The sequence below is a fragment of the Pelmatolapia mariae genome, linkage group LG20, assembly GCF_036321145.2.
Source record: "Pelmatolapia mariae isolate MD_Pm_ZW linkage group LG20, Pm_UMD_F_2, whole genome shotgun sequence".
NCBI lineage: Eukaryota > Metazoa > Chordata > Actinopteri > Cichliformes > Cichlidae > Pelmatolapia > Pelmatolapia mariae.
In genome coordinates, this window is record NC_086244.1 from 23,939,785 (window position 1) to 23,949,840 (window position 10,056).

General features: G+C 38.1%; 1 protein-coding gene across 1 annotated transcript; it reads right to left on the reverse strand.

The window, feature by feature from the left end:
- Positions 1 to 809: 809 nt before the first annotated feature.
- Positions 810 to 9,149, reverse strand: LOC134619249 (deoxynucleoside triphosphate triphosphohydrolase SAMHD1-like). The gene is made up of 17 exons (XM_065469664.1): positions 9,105 to 9,149; positions 8,811 to 8,971; positions 8,542 to 8,657; positions 8,304 to 8,377; positions 6,759 to 6,956; positions 6,624 to 6,724; positions 6,387 to 6,495; positions 6,208 to 6,299; positions 5,999 to 6,114; positions 4,795 to 4,928; positions 3,310 to 3,338; positions 3,147 to 3,244; positions 1,636 to 1,703; positions 1,484 to 1,549; positions 1,225 to 1,329; positions 1,004 to 1,132; positions 810 to 833 (listed from the first exon to the last, which is right to left on the reverse strand). Exons 1-17 carry the CDS (start codon positions 9,147 to 9,149, stop codon positions 810 to 812), a joined length of 1,665 nt encoding a protein of 554 aa, XP_065325736.1.
- Between the last annotated feature and the right edge of the window lie 907 nt (positions 9,150 to 10,056).

The window sequence follows — 10,056 nt, forward strand, 5'->3', positions numbered from 1 at the left end:
GTGGCAGTCTTGACTTTGCATGTTAATTTTCATGTTTCATTCAATAGCATGTAATGTCAGCACTACACGCTTTACTGATCCAGGACCTGGCATTCACTAGCTTTGGCCAGTAGCTTATAAGTGAACTCCAGCCACAAAACATTGGAACTTGTGAATTTTTAAACAAAAACAGCACATGGGCTTTATCTCTTTGAACAATAAGACTTATTACCCAAACGACTTACTCCAATAGGGAACGCTGAAAAATCACACACAATGTGAATTGCTATAAGTGTCTATTATGTCTGATTGGTGACTGGGGTTTCATAATGAGAGCTTTTGCTACCTGGCTACATTAGGTTTTGCATTCTGGATGCTTTTTCCAACAGTAACCAGCAAGGATAAGTAGCAAAGTGAAATCTATGCAATTTTTAAAAAATATAGTATTTGTATCATATGTTCTTATGTTCTAGGAGCTATTACTTAAAAATAACAAACAAAGAGAAAAGAAACTTTATTTTGAATTGATCAGAAACCAGCAGAAAACAAATCTAAAGAGGAAACAGCAGAAAAATTCTGTTATCCTTTGGTAAATTTTCGTCTAGAGGCCTGTTATATAATAAATAATGATTTTTCACACAATGAGCAAATCACAACAGCAGTAGCCTTTATCTAAACCATTGAGCCAAGTTGAGCTATATAGTCTGATTATAGTGAAAATGTGTCATAAATAGTTTATTCATCAGACCACTGTAGTTTGCTGATTTGCCTGTTTTTAAATCTCTACAGCAACACAAAAAAATAATTTCTCAGTGTTTCACATCTTCATTTCATGGAGTTGCTCTCTCTCGATCCTGCAGATATATAAGGACACAGACAAGTTCATTAGTACAAAAGTGTTATGTTAACTCAAGGCTCTGACAGGATATGCAGGTTTAACAGCAGCTTTCTTGTTTATGTTCTCATCACATTGCTTGTAACATGGTAATGCCTGTCACTGCCATCGAACAGAATAAAGTGTTACCTCAGTTAGAAAGTCATTTTCGTGACACCAGCTTTGAAAGCAGAACTTAGCATCTCTCAGACTCGCTGAGTTCTTACAGTAAACTCTGAGGATCTTCTCAGCAAAGCACACTGGGAGAAGCTTGGACACCTGACAACAAGGACAGTAACATAAAAGCTGTTTTACAGAGACATCTACAGAAAGAACACACAGCTCATGCAAAGACATGCAGTAGTTCTGACCTGTTCTCTGGAAATCTTGAATGCTTCAGTAGGGTTAGCCTTAGTGTAGAAATATGTGGTATTGATGGGGTCCTTGTTTTTCATCCCATAGTCCAAAGTGACAACCTAAAAGAGGAGTGTGACAGACCAGCCTGTGTTTATGTTCACATGTACATTATGGCTCAGTGCAGGTTGGCAACACAATTTAACTAAAAAAACAAAACAAAAGCCAAGATTTTAGGAAGATTTATTACTGAGTATAATTAGAATAAAAACTCACAGTAATTTCAAAGTTGTCTTTTAGAATGACTTTAACCAGTTCATTTTCCAAGCTGTCCTTCATCTTCTGACAGATGGAGGAGAGAACATGTGCTGTCATTGATATTATCATTGTTTTGCTAATCTCTTTTTATAATCACTTTTCACTCTTACTTTTATTTCCTCTTGGTCTTCTTTCTTGAGCTGAGAAAGGGAGAGAAGAGTCACATGAATATCTCTCTCTTTTTTAGCGCACACACATGCCACAAATATTGTAATCAACTAGATGTTTTCTTGCAATAAAATATTGCCTAACTGCAGCTTAAACTGGGCTAATAAGCTATTATGTAGGTGACTATGAATGACTATGGATTTAAATTGTTTCAAAATGGTATCAAAATCAGCTACATTGAATTCAGCTTAACTCTGTCTCAAATATTGAGAACATTGGGCAGTACAGTGGCGTGGTGATTAGCACTGTTCCCTCACAGCAAGAAGGTCCTGAGTTCAACTTCACCATCTGGCCGGGACCTTTCTGTGTGGAGTTTACATGTTCTTTTGTGGGTTCTCTCCAGGTACTCCGGCTTCCTCCCATAGTCCAATGACATGTAATTAGCGATGTTAGGTTAAGTGGGGAATCTAAATTGCCCGCAGGTGAGTATGGTTGTCTGTCTCTCTGCGTAAGCCCTGCGTCAGGCTGGCTGACTGCTTTTCGCTAGTTTTGCTTTTGGCAAGGGTCAGTGTCACTACTGGAAGACTGAGGCAATACATGGTCCCTACAGAGGCTGTCCAAATCCTCCAGGATGGCAGGTTAACACGTGCCACTGCCAGATGGTTTTTCTGTGTCTCCCAGTACAGTCTCAAGAGAATGGAGGAGAATCCAGGGCATTAACAGCAGTAACTCTAGGAGAGCAGGAAAGGGCCATAGAAGGTCCTGTCCAGAGCAGTATCTGCTCTTTTGTGCCACGCATTTGCCATTAAATACCAGAAATGGCAAGTCTACCACTGGAACCCTGCACTTTTCACAGATGAGAGCTGAACACATAAGAAAGGGTCACATTGGACAGCTGTGAAAGGGTCTGGAGAAGTCATGGAAAACATGATGCTGCTGTAACATTGTTTAGCATGACCAGTTTGAGGGTTTATAAGTGATGGTCTGGGGAGCCATATCCATGGAGAGACACACAAACCTCTACAGGTTATGCAACAGATCTTGGGTTGAAGTCCCACGCTTACAGACCCTATGCTGGTGCATTGGGTCCTGGATTCCTCCTGGTGCATGACAATATCAATCATGATGTGGCGGGAGTATGCAGGCAGTTCCCGGAGGAATTTCCCGGAGGACAATTTCCATTTATTTTACGGCTAGATACTAGCCTGTACAGGCCTTTGCACATCTTCAGTAATTTCCTGCCTTTTTGGAATGTAAATCTTACAAAAGTTTTTTAGTTCAAACTTTCAATGTACACCTGGTAGTCTGTTGGGATCGAGTTTGAATTATGTTCATATCATAAACGAACCTTCTCCAAAAGCCCCTTTTCTTTAGTACCCAATTGGATCTACTCGCCACAGTTTTCAGGGTTTTCTATTACGTCATAGTACCTTGTACCAGGTACTAAAACAGTGCCTGCTCAGTCAGTGTTCAAAGCGATCTGAGCAGGTACTAAAATGTGATGTAGTCAGACCGCATGCCACCGATTGACTGGTCAGCGGTGTCACTCGATGAGTCATGAGATCATCTGATGGGGCTAAAGGGTCTTGGTACAGTTGTTTTGGTCCACACCTGAGAGAAAACAATAAAAATAAACTAAAAACAGATGCGGCAAAATGTGTCAAATTAACCGCCACCTTAGCTTCTGCACCGTCATCAGCACCAGCTGTGGAGAGGTGAGGAAGAGACGAGCAGTGATGAGAATAACGGCATTTTTCAGTAACTAGTAATCTAACTCATTACTATTTCTATCGTTACAATGCTGTCACCGTTACTAACAAGAAAATACGGTACGGACGCATTACTATTTTTAAACACACAGACGGTTGAAGCTGTCTACAGCTTATTGGGAGCTGGGGGGGGGGAGGAACAATTGCACAAGTGCTGCTGATTGGCTGAGAAAGAAAAGTAGTAAACCATGGTAAACCAATCACATGACCAATTTAAGATGACATAGCAACAAGATGTTATGTGAACCCAAGACAAGCCTCAGTGTTTTTATGTTAAAAATGAGGACTTCAGGCTATATACCAGTTTTTAAATTGTGTTGACAAGGCCAGAGTCATGATAAAAAATATTCACATTTTTTTTCCTGAATACTATTGTCACATTTACGTCTAAGGACAGCGCTCGCAAGCACTCTCTGCTTATGACCAAACAAAAATAAAATCAAAAACACCCCTTTCCTGTTGGTGGAAAAATGTACCATGTCAGCCAATCAAAAAACGTATATGGCAACATGGGGCATTTGGTTGTTTAGGAAGAGGGGGAAGTTTTTAGAGTGACAGCAGCGAGAGAGAGTGAGAGTTTTGAGATGTGAGAGATTTGTGATATTTAATGTGTTAGGAGTGTGTAGTTAGTGTGTTGTCTTGTGTAGTTAGTGTGTAGTCGATAGTTTTGTTTTGTGTGTCAGAACAATGAGGCGACTGGTGAATGTCACAGTTGCAGCTAAAAAGTCACCAAAGACCGATTACAGTGTAAATGTTGTCTCCAGGTGCAAAACAGGATGAGTGATACACCTCGTGCAGTCAGGCCTGCAGGTATCAGGCTTGTGATGATGTCCTCTGTCTTTTAGTGGACAAAAATTATTTTTTGGAGTGGCACAAATAATTTGTATGGCATCTTATTTGATGCAGAACACCTGATTGTTCTGTAAATAGTTTGAAATGGCTATAAAAGAACGCCTTGGCTGCAATTTTGGGTAAATAGTTGCAAATAACTATTTGCAATAACTGTTGTTCTTTATAAATTTACAATTTATATTTACGTTTCAAGTTATGAAAATGATCTTTAATCATGTTAGTGGTTGTTACAGTAAAAAATATAACTTTTTCTACTCAGATTTTATGTTTTTTGTCTGATTTTAGATCAATTATGTTAATTGTGTCAAAATAAAAATTTACTGTAAATTCAGACATATTAGGTTGTGCTGAAAAGAATGATACCAAATGATAACAAAGCAAGATAAATAGTTTTTAAAGGTGATATGCACAGGTAAAATCAAAAGTAGTCAAAAACAGCCAGTTATACCCTGGCCCATTTATATGTTTTTTTGCACAATCATGGTGGTGCCAAAGAAGCCTGGGCCAATTTTTTGTCCCAGTTCAGCCCTGATCGCACACCTTGGTTTCACCCACAAACTGGTACAGGTCTCGAGACATGATCCTCTGCAGAATTATCCTGGCTTCCTCCAGAGGAGAGGGAGTGAATTCATTTGAACAAGAACAAGGGTGGAGTATCCTTTCAATCACTTGATCTGCAGAGTTAACAGACAAATAAAGTTAAGATAAGGTCAATTCAAGTAAACAAAGAAACATTCAGTTCATCAGTAGTGTCTTATAAAGAAAGACACACATGAAAAATTGATTAACATTAATAACAAAAAAACAAAAAAAGCAAGTAATAAAGTAGCAAAACATTAGTAACACTTTTACTATACACTAGTAGAGTACTGCTCCTTAGCAGACTGCAATATTTTAAATAAATTTACAGTTAAATTACTTTAGCAGTATAAGTCAAACTGAAGAATCAACCTGACATCATGGCAAATCGTGTAATAGCCACGCCAGTCAACTGTGTCTTTTTCACGCTGTGCATCTTCAAAGCATGAAAAAAACACAAATGCAGAAGTTGGAGTAAGTTGCAATAAACTGCAGTAACAGCAGAGTGGGATTTTTTTTTTTCATTTCAAACCAACATGAAAATAATAATTGGTAAGCATTTAAACAGATGTGTTTAACACATTTACATGTATATACGTATTAGCCACCTTCTTTAATAGTTTCTGACAATTAAGGACCTTTATATGTTTTTTATTCACTACCGAATTCTTGAATTTAAATATAATATCATTGGTAGTGCAACATCTGCACACGTCTCCATTTCATGTTTTGGACAGGGTTAGGGGTCCAAAACAGGGCCAGCAAATATTTTGGTGTGATACTGGGTTGGATTGTTTAATGTGTAAAGGTATTTATACATGAATGACTTACTTGACAGAACAACAACAACTTAAAATAGAGATAGCACCAATAAAATAAAATCACCATTAATTACACACTCTTTTTAAATGATTTATTCTCATTTTCTCTCTCTCTCTCTCTCTTTCTCTCTCTCTCTCTCTATATATATATATATATATTTATATTTATATATATATATATATATATATATATATATATATATATATATATATGGACATTCTGAGCTGAAAATACCTAAAATCATTCAGAAAGTAGGATTATTTCAAAGTAAGACAAATAACATTTATGTATAGACGTTTTAGTATGGTTTAAAAGGAAATATGTAGAGCATGTTTTCCACTACCTGTCAGTTTTGTGTAGGCTTCCATGTCAGTTTTAGCTTTGGAGAGACTGAGCGTTGTTCCTCCTGAACCTTTAGTCAGGATGTACTGATCTGCTTTCAAGAGGGCGTCTTTGATCCTGCATAAAAAAAGACCCAGTATATGACTTTATGGGAACTCTGTAGATGAAATAAATGTTGTATTACAATAGAATTACACAGTTGGTACTCACATAATTTCTACACTCTTGGTTACTCTGTGCTGGTAGGCTCTTCTGTGGAGAGAGTTCCTTGTGTGGAACATGTCATACAGGTTTGCCACTTCCTGTTGAGACCATCGCCTATAGTTTAGTTACAGCCAATCAGATAATGAATTACTCATTAAAAACTGATAAAAAGCAGGGATCCACACCTTGTCTCTAGAGCAAATGTGCTTCCTCCCATTCACATCACACACCCTGGCAAACATGATGAAGCGTTGATGGTCAAAGTTGTTCCGGATGCCCAGGTGGTGGCAGTCCCTGAGATAGGATTGAGGAAATACATCAATTTAATTACATTTATTATGGTAAACCCTCCAAAACACCTTTAAGACTTGCTGTATATAGAAATACTGAGTTTTGTAAAATGTCATCAACACAAGTCCCACCTGGCAAAGTAGTCGAACTTGTCCACATCAATCCCATTTTGCTTGTTTGACACAATTTCATAGAGAAAGGATTTATTCTCATCTCGACCTTCACACAGCCACTGTGGAGACAACACCAGAATTGACCTTCATGACAGAGACAATAACGAATGGTTTCATAATATTCAGACAGTAACTGACCAGTACCTCAGTGTCATCACTCTTTAGAGGTTTAATCATCTCCTCGATAAACTTCAGGTCAGTTGGGAATATCAGTCCATAACGCTCCATCTCTTGTGCCAGACTATTCGCCACCACCAAATGATCAAACATCTCTAAAGAGGCATCCTCATGCTGCAAGAGATACATTATTACTGTTTATATTAAAAACAGAATTCAAATGGTTGAAAGTTTAAAATGACCAGATACAACATACAGAATCAAATTTGAGCACATGACCATCTGTTAATAGAGGCATAATTAGTGTCAGTATTCCAGTTTTAACCAGAGTTTCTCAACTTTAATGAGTTAGACAGTCTTTATTCCTGCTTCCATGATGAGTGTGGCCATAACAGTGGTATGGCTCCTTCTAGCAGAAAATTATTTTTGTTTACGTTTGCAAATTAAAGACGCTTTGGGGGCCTCTGGATGTCTGGAGTATTGATCTCCTCCATACCTGCTTCATGCCCTGGAGGATGGGACTGTGGCCCCCCACACCCCCTAGCAGATCATTACATTAAGGAACCTTTTAAATACAAGCGCGCTCATGCTCACAGGTGTACACACAGGTGATCACACACACAAACTACACCCTTTTTGGCTCCTACCTCAAAGCACACTGTGCGCTGTCGATCTTACGTGCTGCACAATAATGTTTAATATTAAGTATTTAGCGTTATATTCCCATATATCATTGTGATGTTGTTTATTCTATTACTCTCGTTTTCTTCTGCTTGTTTTCTTTTTTCTTTCCCAACAGGTGGTCCAGGTGATCGATATATGTATTTTTTGTCTGCTTATTTTGTTGGTTTTTGTTTTTTGCCCTTTATCCCCGTCCCTCTTCTTCGCTGTTTTTTTTTCTCTTCCCCCTCTTTCTTTCTCCCTTTTCTTTTCCCCTGTCCCGTATCTAGCAAGTAAAAAAAATAAATAAATAAATAAAATAAAATAAACAATAAAAGGTAAATCAAATGGACCATTACGGCAAGGCTGGGATGGTCCATTTGGTAAAGTAAATCCGTTGGGCATCTTTCTTCGCCTTTAGACAATAATTCTGATGGCAAAAGAACCAAACGGGACAGGTTTACAAAAAAAGAAGAAAAAAAAAAAAAAGACGCTTTGACTGATTAAAAAAATCAGAATCAGTTTAGTAGACATCAAAGTCTGAGAAAAAGATCCTTCATCAAGTAATAATGTTATTACTGCAAGAGAACACATTTTGCCACTGAGATGGTTTGTGTTACAGAAAAAGTTGATCAGACATATTAAATTTTATCCTTTGACAAGAATTTTTCCTTGTCAATTGTAATTTAGCCTAATAATTTTTTTATTTTGCTGACATGCTTACAATTGATAACACTGTGTGTGTTTCTATCTGTCTATGTGTACTTCATTTCCTAAGTATAGAATCTGACAGTGTTATATTTGATTTTTGTGGGTGGCCGTTATGTCGCATCTCACAGCAGAAAGGTATTTTTTTCATACCTTCCAGTCTTTATGTTCTGGGTCTGCTTCGGGGTTGAACATTCCATCAAACAGATGGGAAAAAGGCCCATGTCCTTCATGGAGAAACAAATGTAAAATAAAAATAATAAATGGCTCCTGTTATAGTTCACACACACACTGACCATTTGTCTTTTTCATATTACCAAGCATGTTTTATTTTACACTGGCTAGTATTATAAACTTGATGCTATTAGAGTGAAAGACGTGCATCATTTACCCAGGTCATGACAGAGACCTGCAATTTGCACACAAAGGACATCTCGTTCACTGATGTCGAGTTCTGGCTGTTTCAGCTTCAGAGATTTTGCAAGTTCTCCTGCTAAGTGCCCCACCCTGTATCACCAAAAGCCACACACACACACACACACACACACACACACACACACACACACACACACACACACACACACACACACACACATTTCGTCATGCAGCACTGAAAGAAAAGTATTACTAGTGTATCTGACTGTAAACAAGTGGACATACCCTATTGAGTGTTCAAAGCGGTTGTGCGATGCTCCTGGAAAAACAAAATAACCGCCCCCAAGCTGCTTGATATTTCGTAGTCTCTGAAACTGAGGGGTGTCTATGATCTTGACAAGTAGTGGATGTAACTCGATGTGGCCATGGATGGGATCATTAAACACCTGTGTGAAGAGAAAGGAACAAAAAATGGACAAACTAGGAGGGTTTTGGAGGACTTGGTCTCAAATTTTCATTCAGCACTCACTTCTTGGCGAGTAAACACTGTGCCTCATGTTTGGTCAAATTTTCTGTCACCTTGCCTTTGACCAAGGCACTGGCAGCTGGCCAGCCTACTGACATTATGTCTAAGGTGAGTTTAATATAAAGATGGGATTTCCCTAAAAAAATCATCAAATGATATCTTACATAGTCAAATCTGCTACACATATATTATGAATTCACATTTTATATAGTGCTAATCACAACAGTAAGTTAGACCACACACCAAAGACCATATTATATAAGATACGTTCATGTTACATCACCTTGTTTAAATCGTTGATGTTCAAGTGCTTCTCCATAGTGCTGTAAATGTTTAAATGACCAAAGATTACAGTTTTGCACATCATGCATTCTGCATATAAAAGGAAACAGTCAATGAATATGTATTTGCGGTATTACAATACCGGTCAAGTGTGAGAAGTCCCCAGTTCTTCCAGTTTTTATTGAAATTCTGACACTTCAGTGTCTCATTGTTCTCTGAATGAAAGCACAGAACAAATAACCAACTTTTTAAGTTAAAAAAGAAATCATAGAATCTATTTATAAACCAAATGTTTTCTAATCTTCTGACTCATCAAAGTAGCCGCCTTTAACAGATATAACAGTTGAACGCGTTCATGCCCTTCTTTCTACATCAGAAGCCAAATATTCTTCAGAAAGGTCTTCCTAACTGTTGCATAAATGTGTGGCTCTTCTGGGTTGCTTTGCTTTCACTCTTCTGTCCAGTTCATTCCAAACCAGCTTGATGTGCTTTAAGTCTGGAGCCTGTGCTGGCCACTCCATGTTGTCAAGCTTGCCTTCTTGTTCTTTTTTCCTAAGATAGATCTGTAATAGCCTGGACTTATGTTTTGGGTCATTATCTTGCTGTAGGATGAACCCCTGACAGACTAGGTGAATACCAGAGGCCACTGCAGAATGCTATGGTAGCCATTTTGGTTCAGGATGCCTCTCACTCTGTAAAAGTCACCTGTATCCAACAAAAAGA

What these genes read in the sequence shown, in the direction of transcription:
- LOC134619249 (XM_065469664.1), bottom strand. Translation starts at nt 9,149, where the DNA reads ATGTCAGTAGGCTGGCCAGCTGCCAGTGCCTTGGTCAAAGGCAAG. An exon ending in ATGACGGTGCAGAAGCTAAG is followed by an intron (nt 3,245 to 3,309) that starts GTGGCGGTTAAT and finishes GTTTTCTCTCAG; the next exon opens with GTGTGGACCAAAACAACTGT. An exon ending in AAGACAACTTTGAAATTACT is followed by an intron (nt 1,330 to 1,483) that starts GTGAGTTTTTAT and finishes CTCCTCTTTTAG; the next exon opens with GTTGTCACTTTGGACTATGG.